At 44.4% G+C, this 12,628-nt stretch overlaps 1 protein-coding gene across 1 annotated transcript in view; it reads right to left on the bottom strand.

The window, feature by feature from the left end:
• MBD5 (methyl-CpG binding domain protein 5) overlaps positions 1 to 12,628 on the bottom strand; it is a 121,775-nt gene that overhangs the window by 19,396 nt on the left and 89,751 nt on the right. Inside the window, 3 exon segments of the mRNA XM_030951798.1 lie at positions 6,006 to 8,090; positions 10,242 to 10,422; positions 10,782 to 10,884. Coding sequence (XP_030807658.1) covers positions 6,006 to 8,090; positions 10,242 to 10,422; positions 10,782 to 10,884 — 2,369 coding nt within the window.

Raw genomic sequence — 12,628 nt, 5'->3', positions numbered from 1 at the left:
AAACATTGAAGATCTTTATCTGCTATCTCCTTTATTACGCTGCCTCCAGTTCCAAAGAAACCATAATTCAGCAGTGAAGCACAAACTGCTGTCACTCATTCTCCTTCTGGAGATCCTGCAGTGCCCTGAGACAGCCCAGAAATCACCAAAAATGGCCCAAGAAATCAAATATCCCCATCAGAACCAGTAAAAATCCTCAGCTGCCCTCCTCTGCAGCACTCCATGACCCTGCTGGGAAATATTCACCTGCCTGCCCATCATTCCAGTGCACCACCCTCCATGATCACAGGGGGTTTTCATGTACAACAAAGCTGCAACCCTTGACATCTGAAAAATTCCCCTAAAATTTTGGGGGGGGAAGGGGAAAAAGCCCAGAACTATTTTTGGGGGAAGGGCAAAAAAGCCCAGGACAACAGAAGTCCATAAAGTTAGGCTTTTAACAATTTAATAAAATTAGGGTTTTTAAAAATTTAATAAAATTAGGCATTTAAAAAAATTAATAAAATTAGGGTTTTTTAAAATTTAATTTTTAGAATTTAATACCTGTCCCAATTTCAGTCTTGGCTCTTCTCCCTGCCCATCTCCTGTGATTTCTGCATTTCCCCAGCACTGCTGGGTTGGAAATGACTTGGAGGAAAGTGCTGTGATTGCTCAGCTGCCAGCAGAGTGGTGTTGGAGGAGAAAAGAGTCAAGAAAACAGCACATGAGTGCAGGAGCAGGAATTCAGGATTTCCCCACTCACAGCTGTGGCAGATGCATTGCAAATGAAGGAAAACACTCCACTGTGAATTTGGGAAGTTAAAAATTCAATAAAAAGCATTATTTTCTCCAATAATCCCCACTCCTCCCTCCAGCAGAAACTGGAGCTGACCACTGGTTCCATTTCCAGCTAAATATGTGTGGGAAATCCCACAGAATTAATTGAGGTTTGCTCTGTAATGATATCTTTAATTACTCATCTTTCTACATTCATTTGTTATTATTTTTCACACACTCCCTGACTTTTATCCATATAAAATCCTAGAAAGTCGCATGGCAGTTAAAACACCAATGAGGTAACTGAAAGACTGTAAATTGTTGGCAAATTCCAATTTTAAGAGCTAAAATAACACCAGAAAACCCCAAACAAGCCCTGAACGTTTTCCTTATTCTTCACAGTTCTTACTTGAAGAGAAAAAAAATCGCTTTCCTCTCCCCAGAATAATAACAAGGGAAAATAAGTTATTATTTAGAAGTAAGAGTGGGAAAAAGAAGATGGAAATTGAAGTAAATTTAAGTTTAATTTAAATTTAAGTTTTTTTTTAAGTTTAAGTAATGAATTTAAGTAAGTGTATCCTTATAATCTTTCCCAAGCAGGGCAAAGAGCCTCTGGATGTTTCTATAAATCCCAAATAATGGGATATTTAAATTTGCTTTATAATTAGAAGAGAGGGTTCTTGCCATCCTGTCTAGGGTGATTCCAGTTTAATAAGAATTTTTTTCTCAGACACAACAAGTCCCAAAAAGTTGTCAGATACCTTTCTGACCCTGGAGTCCAAAATTCCTTCTGATTTGGTAATTCTAGGTTATAGAAAGTAATTTTGGGGAGCAAATCCAGACTTGTTTGGTTTGATTTGTGTTTCCAGCAGTTTGCACTGAGGTGATTAAATCAAAGCCTCCCAAGCCCTTCTTTTGGGGTTTTTATTTTCCAGCACCATGATCCATTCCCAATTTTCTTGGCTGCATTAAAACGAAGTCCTCTCCTCACCCTCAGTGATTGCTGTTGTCCTCCTCCCTGTTTAATTATATTTTACTATTTTTATTTTGTGCATTTCAACAGGAAAAATTCTCATTTCAGAGAAAGAATTAGAACCTTTTTTTTTGCCAAATCTACCAATTTTTTGTTACTTCTGAACTTCTAGACTCAGAGTTTCCTGTATATTAAATGTTCATAATTGACACCGCTGATATATTTAATTGCTGTGGTTATTGAGGTTCCCTTAATTTCCCTTCTCATCAGCCCAGAGCTTTTATTCCCAAATCTTTTCACTCATTTCCATCCATCCCATTATTGATGGACATGGATATTTATGGATATGGATATTTAAGGTTGCTTTCTTAGCAGGATTTGGATGTTGAATGTTCAACACTCAAACACAGATCTCCTACCCTGTGAACCACACGTTACCAGGCAGAAAAAGGTAAATAAATAAAACCCTACCATCAAATCCATCACCCAGTGATGCAGCTCCATCCTACAAAAAGAAAAAAATCCACCACACACACCCTGAAAATTACCTGGGAATTAAAGATATTATCTGAGGAAGAAGAAAACAAGAGCTGGAATAGCAGAACTTGGTCCTTGTGGTTAAATATAATTAAAAGCTTGGGCAATAAGCAGCTAATTGTGGGGATTCACAGGGTTTTTTCTCTCAGGAGCTATTTCTGAGGAGGAGCTGGTCTGAATTGCTGGCACAGACACAGAAAAGAGATTTAGCAATTAAAATACCTCAACACAAAGGGAAAAAAAAACAAGCCACAAACTGAAATATGAACATGAGAGGTTCCTTTAGACATCTTCCTCTGCTGAACTGCTCTTGGAAATTCAGTGTACAGGGGCTTTCACCAGCTCCAGCCCCAAAACTGACAGAACAGAAATCCCAATACTCCTCTTCCAGTTTTGTTACAGAGCTGGATGCAGGCTGGCAACTCACTTTTATTTCAAAAAATTATTATTATACCACAAACCACTCAACACTTCACACGAGTCTCTTGGAAAGAACATTCCCATTCTCCTGAAAATCCAAGAGAATTCCCCTCTCTGGATTAAAGCTCAGCCCTGAGCCCTGTGCTGCTGGGAGGGCTCAGCAAGAGGCTCAGCGCAGGTTTCTGCAGTGTTTTAGGGAATAACACAAAAATAACACAACCTCCTTAAAGAAGAAAACATTCTCCAGGCTTTTTCATAGCTATTTGGGGGGAAAATAGTAAAGGTAAAAAGACTTCCAGAAGGTTGTTAAAGTAGGTTTTAGAAATAGAAAGAGTTAAATTTCTAGTTAGTTGTAGTTTTAAAGTTTGAAAGTAGAAAAGTTACAATTGTACAGTAAGTAAGGATATGAAATAATAGTTTTAGGTTTGGTTAAGATAGATTTTAAAACTGTAAAAAAATATGTTTAGTAAGACAGTAGAAGGTTTTAAGTTTAATAATGGAGTACTGTATATTGTTAATAGAAAGTACGTAAGTATTGTTTGAAATAAGTTATGTGTGTTCTTAGTGATTGGCTAGAATAATATTATATAATATTAATATATAATATATAATATATAATATATAATATATAATATATAATATATTATATATAATATATAATATATAATATATAATATATAATATATAATAATATTATAATAATATTGGCTAGAATAACAATCTGTAAGTTTTAGTAATGTGCTATTGGTTAGAAAGTTTTAAAAATGTTTTGTAACAAAGAAATCTTGGGTTGTTGCTAAGACACGAGTTGTTATTTTTTAATTGTTTTAATTATGTAATCAGACTGATGTTGTAATAAAGTGTGAGGAATGTATCTCAGCCTTTTTACCTTTACTATTTTCCCCACAGATATTCAATATATAATGAATGAAATGCTGTGTATCCTGCAAGCACCAAACTAAAGGAACAATCTCCCAGAATGGAACATCTCCCAGTTTTCCAGCCTTTGCCTACATGGAGTTATATCTTTTATCTTTTAGATAAGGAAAAAAAGTGTCATAGAGGCTTTGGAATCCTGTGGCTGCAACCCTGTGAGCCGTGCCCAGAGAGGGGGAATGGCAGGAGGAGAGCCCAGGGGGGGGTCATGCCCCAATTCCTGGTCCTACAGGGATGATGCTGGAACCTTCCCTCAGTCTTTGACCCATTTGTTCTATTTGTATTTTTGGGGGGAATCAGCCTGGAGCTGCGCGGAGTTACAAGCAGAGGCTGTGATGGACACAGGAACACCACAGGAGCCTCTGGGAGTGGTGGAGAGCCCAGCCAAGGTGGGAACCAAGGGGTTCCTGCCCCAGGGGTTGTGTGTCCCGTGCTCAGTGGGACAGGGAAGGGAATTCCATCCCAGACCTTTGTTCTGTGCAAAGTCTCAGAAGCTGCAGCAGGAAATGCCCGTGCCAGCGTGACAAGGGAAAAGAGCCACACAAGGACTGAGAGCTGCTTGTTGTGACCGCTCCAGGCAAGAAAAAATAAAAGTTTTTTACCCCAGGGATGGGGAGAAACCATTAAAAGTCATCAGGAACCACAACCAGAGCAATGGTAGAACATTATTTGACTAGAATTCAGCTTTTCTAGAATTCCATTCCATTTTAAAGGAGAAGCTGAGGAATGCAGAGCAGGTTCCTGCTTGGGTTAATGAGAGGCCACTTGAACACTTTGGTGAGACCTGGGTTTTCATTCCACTTCAGAAATTTACACCATTACCATCTTCTAAAACCTTGTTCAACCAGTAACATTCAGTAAAATTCACATTTTTGAGCTGATTCCTTTTTCTCTTTAAACTCCCCAGAGATGATAGCAGCAGCAAACCCATTTCCTCTCCAAATCTTCCCTGATGAAGAAACCAGGAAATCTCTCCCTACACTCCTCCAACTGTTTATTCAACCATTTAATTACCACCTTAGTAAAATTACCTCAATAAAAGCAAACACAGGCTTGGCATTCCCTCCTGCTGGCCCCGAAAAGGGTGATTTTGTACATTTTGGTGCTCCCAGGATCTGCTCCAATCTCTGACACCACCTCTTTAATTCCAGCAGGAAAGAGCTCATGGATCACCTGGACATGCACTGCCAGGTGAGCCACAACCTTCTGGGCTTGGAGCAGGGCAGGCTGCAAAAAACCTCCAATTTATTTGGAGAAGTGACAAAAGAGGTTTGGGAATGTCCACAAGTGAATGGATTTTATTCATGGAGAGTGCACAGAAGTTAGCAGAGGGAAGAGCTCTCACAAGAAGCAGGACAGGATGGTTTTGTCCAGAAAAGGGGAGATATAATTTAGTTTACAATTGGTTTGGTTTTTTTTTTCCCTTTCTGTTTTATTTTTGATTATGTAGCTTTTAGCACGAACCAGGTGCACTTTTCACCGGGATAAACCCAAGTTTAACAAGGAGTAATGTCCTGGGTTGTAAGATGTGTGTATTCTATTCCTATTCTATCTGTCAGTCTGATGTTCATGGGGCAGTTTTCTTTATCTCTTCCACAGCCAATCCTCCCTCCAGGAGATCTCTTCTGTCCATGGGCCATTAATTATTAATTATCTTCTGTCCATGGCCACTGAGTGTCCCTGCATGGCTGATAAAATTCCATCATCCCATGGGGAAATGCTCTGCCCAGGGGAGGAGCCAAGCATTCCTACCTGGGTACAATCTGAGGTTTGGGACAGCACAGCAGCCTTTGCCCACTGCATTGCCAGAGGAGCAGCTTTCTGCTGCCCTGCATTGCCAGAGGAGCAGCTTTCTGCTCCCTGCATTCCCAGAGGAGCAGCTTTCTGCTGCCCTGCATTGCCAGAGGAGCAGCTTTCTCCTCCCCTGCATTGCCAGAGGAGCCCAGGCCCATCTGCAGCAGCCCTGGAGCTGCAGAGGAAAACTCCCCCCTTGTGCAGGATCCCTGCTCCAGCAGCAGCACAGCTGGCACTGCAGAGGGCTGAGCCCCCATGGGATGGGGCTGTGCCACCCCCTGACACACAGGGGATCAAGGGCATGGTCTGACTCTGGTAATGGTTTGTTTTTGTTTGTATTATTGCATTTGTATTTTTAATTTTCCTAGTAAAGAACTCTTATTCCTATTCCCATATCTTTGCCTGAGAGCTTTTTAATCTCAGAAATTATAATAATTCAGAGGGAGGGGGTTTACAATTCCCATTTCAGGGGAGGCTCTGCCTTCCTTAGCAGACACCTGGCTGTTCAAACCCAGACAAACATTCAAACCAGCCATCACAGATTCCCAGGGATGGAAGCGTGTGACAATCCCCTGGCACAGCCACGTACCTGCTTCAGGACTGCTCTGATTGCAGCTGCTCCCGATGCTGTTGGGGATCCCTGGCGTGGAGGGTGCCTGGAGCCTGGCCTGGGCCGGGCTGGGATGTAAGGAGTTCCCTAAGGCCATTCCTGCCTGGGGGAGCATCCCGCAGCTCCCGCCGGCCTGCATCTGGTTGAGGAGCCCTGCCAGGTGGTTGGAGGGGGGAGCACCAGCACCGGGCCCAAAGCTGGGGTTGGGGTTGGGGCAGGGCAGCCCCGGGGGCAGCGCAGGCTCCGCCAGGTGCAGCTGGGCGCCGGGGCAGGGCAGGGCGCTGCTGGAGCCCCCGCAGCCCGAGGAACTATTGCTGCTCCCGTGGGAGCTCTGACAACTCATGGACTGCAGGAGCTGCGACATGGAGCTGATGGGGAAGGAGCTTTGACTTGGCTTTCTGATCAAATCGGACCCAGCTTTGGGAAGGCCAGAGCTGTCCAGCTGAGACTGTCTCAGCAAGCTCAGCACCGTGGTGGTGGGCTGCTTCCTTTTCCTCAGAGGATCCTTTTGCTGAGACATCAATTTATCTCTCAGCGCTGCCCGGCCGCTCTGCCCTTCCGTGGTGGGGAGGAGCACGTTGGCAGCAGGAGGGAACATGGGATTTAAAGTGCTGTGTCCTTCGGTGCTGCCGCCGCTGGCAACAGGTCCAGAATTGCTACTGCTGTTATTGTTGTTACCAGCAAGTTTATTTTGATTTGCTAGCTGTGCTTTGGCTGCTGCTGAGAGTAAACTGCTTGCTGGAAAAGAGGCAGCGTTGTGCTGGTTCAAGATCTGATTTAAAGGCATTCCCAGCAAACCAGGCTGACTCTTCAAGGAACCGCTTCCGGCCGATGCAGCGGGAAAAACTGCATTGTTGGGAGGATTTAACACGTTACTCATTCCAGCAATTAACGGGTTGGGGATGTCCTTGTACTGACTGAGTCCGTCGTGCTTGGTGGAAGGGCTGGATGGCATGGATGGCCTCGGTGACCCTATGGTTGACCTCGGGGACCTGGGAGGGACTTTGATACCGCTACAGGACGACCCCACGGGAGGCAGCAGGAAGTTTCCATGATCGGACGAGGTGGAAGAAGAACGCGATCTTTGGGGAGAAGCCTCGATCCTTGCGATGCCGGGCGCCATGGCGTGAACGGGGGACGTCACCGGCGAGGGGGACAGGGACGTCGAAGCCGAGTGCTGAACCCTTTGGACGTGAGCGCCATGGTTGATGTGGGCGGGTTTGACGGTGGGCAGGGGCAGGTTGCTGGGCAGGGGCACCACGGCGGGGGGCATGCTTACATTCATCACGGGTACCTGAGAGTGGACACTCGAGTGGAAGGTGGTGGGGTTCATGATCACGGGGTTCTGGTTCGGCGGTTTGCTGGGAATGGGGTCCAGTATGCCAAGCGGATCCTTCTCGGATGTTAATGGCTTTTTCTGAAGAGCACAAGAAGGCGGTGGAGGAGGCGGGGGTGGGCCTTGGGGGGGTTTATGGTGGAACATTGCTCGTGGTATTTCCATACCAGCCGAAAAGTTACACAGGGGTTTTTTCATGACCGGGCTCTTGGTGGTCAGGGTGGGGGAAAGAGGTATATTAGTCCTTCCAGCCATTGCACAGGATGACTGTATGGGAGAGCCGTGGAGCATGACTGACGGCGGAGACAGAGGCGTCCTGGTCATGTGGATAGGACTGGAGTTGGGCGCTCCATGAAAACTGGGATTGTTCCTCGTGAAGACGTCGGGGCTCCCGAGCGGGTCGGTCCTGGGCGAGATGGAGCCGTCCCCGTAGATCTGCGACCCCGAGGACGCCGGGCTGGGCATCCCCCCGTGACTGCCGCGGTACGGAGACTTCTGCCCCAGTTCATTGCTCCCCAATCTCTGCCTGGGATAGGCAGGATGGAGCTCTGCTTGCTGGCTTCCAGCCATTTCTTGCACATAAAGCCTACCCATGGCATTAGATGCCCCCATCATCAACTTGAAAGGAGTCTTACATTCCGGCATCACAGAATTTGTAATTCCTTCATGTGATTTATTCCTCATCGACCTTGGAGTTGCTGCTCGGGTGGGAACTACTGGCGTTGCACCTGGCGTGGGAAACACACAACAGTTACTACTGGCTGCAAATCCAGTGTCCCACTCAGGGCAAAGCTGCTGAGAGTGAAAACATTCCCAAAAAGCTCAGGGAGCCTTTGGCTAAACTTTTGCTTCAGCAGAAATAAACCCTCAATCACCGAGCTGGAAGGGTGCCTGTCCCCAGCTACACAGCTGTCATTCCATATCCCATAGAAACATGGGAAACCTTTTTCCTTGCCTTTTGCCTTTTCCAAGCACCCCCTGCAGCCTCCTGCATCTCCAGCATTCCCCCTCTGGCAGGAGGAGCTGTGGCAGGGAAAAGGAGCCTCTGGCACCATCTATTGAGGACAGGAGGAACAAAGCCCATCCAGGACTGAGACTCAGTTCCCACAGAAAATGTCCTGTCCCAAATGCTGTCCCTGATGAGGCTTCCTGAATGCTTTCTGTTTGTTTTCAGGATAAAAGCCCTGGGGATGTTTGCACATGATGGAAAAATTCCCTGTAAATCCCACTTTTGAGGCTACACCTTCCAACAAACAGGAGACCACTTTCCATCTTTAAATAAATAGATTTTTTTCCCAATGTTTTACTTCCAGACTAGAAGCACAAGCAGCTCCAGGTCTGGGGGACTTTCTGCCAGTTTTGCAGCTCTGGGAATTTGCAATTCAGCTTGCAGTGCTTGGCATGCAGCCTCTGGATGTGCAAAATTCAACTGGAATTTGGAGCTAAAAATTCTGTGTTCAAATGAACTCAGAGGTGCCTTGAAATGCCTCCACTCATCTTTCCTTCAGCCTGGTCAGACAGCACTGACAATTCTGCCTTCATCCTATCTGCTGCAACGTGAGAGAAACAAACATTTCCCCGGTCCCAAAATAAAACCAAAGTCTCATTTAGGGGATAAAACTAAAGGCTGAACTGCAAAATAAAATAATTATGAGAGGCCTCACCTTGAGTGCTGGAAATAAGCAAATGGTCACACACAAATGTGCAAAAGTTTTGCTTACAGGGGGATTTATTGGGGAATTTTCTTCTTTGCCTATGCACAATTTTCTTCTTTGCCTCTGACCGACAGAGAAAGTAAGAGCACAGAAATATATAAATTACCTCCTTCATTTTGCTGATTTTTTGAAAACAGGAATGTAATTTAACTACTACTCATTGAAAAAATTGAGCAGGGAAATGCACAGAAACTTGGGAAATTCCACTGCTACTTAAAGCCAAAATTACACTGAAAAAAATTTTCAAGAAAAGTTTTAAATCCTAAATTTCAATGTGAAAAGGCAGAGGCACATCAGTACTATGAACAGCACGGGTCTCTTAGCACTGGCACTTCTCTAAAATTTATTATTTCTTGGTTTTCTTGTATTTTTTCCCCTTTGAAGTGGGAAGATCAGTTGGCAGGTGCTCTCACAGCAATGAGGGGTGCAGGAGCTCAGGCCTTTTCCCAGGAGCTGCAATCCCAGAGCACAGAAATACAAACTCAGCCCCTTCGCTCCTTTGTCCTGCCCACTGGGATTCGTAATTCTCTTCAGAACCTGTTCCTGTGATCCTTACCAAGTCCCTAATTTTGGGTGAATTTCTGGGTTTGGAGCTCTTTCAGTGCTAACTTTGCTTTCACTCCAGGTCTAAGGGAGCCTTTGTTTGGAGAGTACCTGTCAACTTCAGCCACCAACAAATTTCCTCACTTTTTTTTATCGATGGGGATAATTAAAATGCTAATCCAGGTTGGTGGCCAAAAATAATCCTTGAGAAATGACAGTGGAGATCTCCTCTTGCTGTCTGCTCTCCTTTACAATACAATTTCCCATTTAGCCAAGTCCTTAGCCACATCCTAATCCCTTCATAATCACTTTATTCTGCTCCTCTAATTTCCCATGTGACAGAATATCAGACATATTACTACAGTTCCAAAAGATGAGAGCTAATGTATTTTCTTTGTCTAGAACAATCTGATATCTTTTCCAAGAAAATCATGCTCTTAGTCGGGGCTGACCTGCTTTTAGACTCATTTTCTATCTACCTCCATCTCTGCCTACTCCTTTTATTTATTCCTTCAATCTGCTTATTTTTGCACTCATAGACTTTCGGGGTGGTTTTGCACAGTAATTACGTGTATAAAAATCAGATTATTCCATGATTCTGCATGATTTCATTTTACTCACTTGTTCCACCACCAGGACTAGTTAGAACCAGTGAAGGATGTGGTGCTTCCATGCTTTTGTGAAGTGTAGCCACAGCAATAATTTTCCTTTTGTGAATGCATAGTTTGGTGACATCTTCGTCCGCTTTAACATCTTCAGCAGTTCTCTGCTTCACAGCAGCTCCAGGATCAAAATTAAAGACCTGGCAGTGAAAATTCCAGTGTTTAAAAGAATGACTACAGGCAGCAAAGTCGCATAAATTAGGAATTTTATATTTTATAAAGGAATTCTCCTCTGTTCCTGACTGCTCCTATACTGCCCAACGGATTCCTTGACAGGATGTTTGGAAACAACAATTAAAAAATGAATATATTTATAATAACTGAGTCAGATCCTCTGCAAGAGGGGCTAAGGCAGAGGGGAGCTGAATTTTCTATTTCAAGATCTAACTTTGGGTGGACACCATTTATTTTAGAGATGATCTGGACAGAGTTTGAGTCACCAGCACGGGCAGCTGATAAATACTATTGCACCTAGATCCAAAATGATGCTGTGCTTTACCTTGGGAAGAACAAGAGGACATTCTAGGCCACACTTGCACGTTCCATCAGTCAGCAAGTAAGTCTTCACCTGCTCCAAGCAGGATAATAAAGACCCACTGGGACTGCAAAGGAACAGAAATGATGAATATGAGCTCTTGGATAGGTCAGGACTTGTAGCTGCTCACAAGGACAGTGGGTAAAGTCACATTTCATGGTTTTTTTCTCATAGTATTTCTTGCTTTTATTCAAGAATTGAGATAATACTTACAGAAAAAAAAAAAAAACATATTTTAAGGGAAACAAAACTGTTGCAGCTGGGTCTCTTTGTTGCACAATGTTTGGTTTCATTCAGCTAAAATTTGGACCTTCTCACTGAAAGTAAGAAATATTACACCAAGGAGCCAGGCCAGCCAGCTCCTGATAAACTGCACTTGGATTTCTCCAACTCCCACCAGAAAATCATTATCTCCACTTCCCAAAATAGGGCACTGGGAACTCTGTTATGGCAAAATCACTAATTCATAACATGAAAAAAAAACCTTCTTGTGTCCCCAGCCTGTAACTTGCAGATTGCTCTTTATTGCTGGGCCAGCTGAGCTGTTTATCCTGAATAAAACACTGGTTATTAATGGCAGCTGTAAATAGCCCTAATTCGAACAAAAACAGCTCAAGTGGAATAGTTTGGATCACAAAAACACTCCTGACTCAAAATTCCAAGCTGTGACGAACTTTGGTGCTTAGAATCCAACCCATAAACACCTCATCCTGCACGAGTCACATCGAAAGCAACATCTGCAAGTGACATTTAAAGTCCTGCTGACAGTTTAAATAAGTCATTTCTTTGCCAGGCATGCCCTGAAATAGTTATTTTTGGGAGAAGTGCTCAGGTTGAATCTGTGTAGCAGTGACAGTTTGGAGGGTGAGGAAGATGAAAGAGCAAGCTAAAAATAAAGGTCCAGGTCTGGTGACTGGTCAGGAGTCAAACCTTCCCTGTCTGAAATCCTTGGGGAGCAGGGGGAAACTGCTCTTTGCTTTTATTTATTTTCATTAAAGCAGGATCCTGGCTGATCCCTTTGGATGTTCCCACCTGTCCCGATCATGCTGAGCCCAAACTCCACACTGGAGGATGTAACAGCTTCCCAAGGGAGAATCCCACACTGACATTTGCTCTGGACCATCCCATCTACACCCAAAATCTCTCCAGACACTTCCGGTGATCCTTAAAATCTCCTGTTAAAAGGCATTTCTGGGAATATGCTCTGCAGTGAGGATGCTGTTTCATTTGCATTGGCTAAAAAAGGCTACTTTTCCTGGGGTATTTTTAGCAAAAAGTGATTTTAAATAACCTTGGTGTGCTGTTTGTCTGGGCATACACAGCCAGTGCAGGCTCCAGGAGATGCTGGAGTGAAAAGGAGCGTGTGCCAATCAGGGAGTGGGAAGGAAGGTCAGTCACTGATCTGTGGGATCCAGCATTCCTGCTGCACACACAGGCAGGGCTATTTATCCACAAAACCCAGCTAAATTTAAAAAAGGGCCATTTCCCCTGTTTTTGCCTTGATCCAGGGCACAGTTGTAACCGCAAAGTCTCTTTCTTGTGTGTGCACAAAGTCACTGACACTTCTGTAACACAAAGGATAACCCACAGCTGGCTCTGTAACAAACTGCCACAACATCTCGGAATTCCAGACTGCTTTGGGCTGGGAAGGAGCTGAAGCTCAGCTGATTCCAGCCCTGGAATCACCTCCCACCATCCCAGGCTGCTCCAAGCCCCGTCCAGCCTGGCCCTGGACACTTGCAGGGATGGTTTAGGCCCCACTTAGCAGCTCTGTTTTGCTAAGAAAAGCCCTGAGAGTCAACTCAGTGCTT

This window comes from Camarhynchus parvulus, chromosome 7 (assembly GCF_901933205.1).
Source record: "Camarhynchus parvulus chromosome 7, STF_HiC, whole genome shotgun sequence".
Classification (NCBI taxonomy): Eukaryota; Metazoa; Chordata; class Aves; order Passeriformes; family Thraupidae; genus Camarhynchus; species Camarhynchus parvulus.
This window is presented reverse-complemented; position numbering and strand designations above follow the sequence as displayed.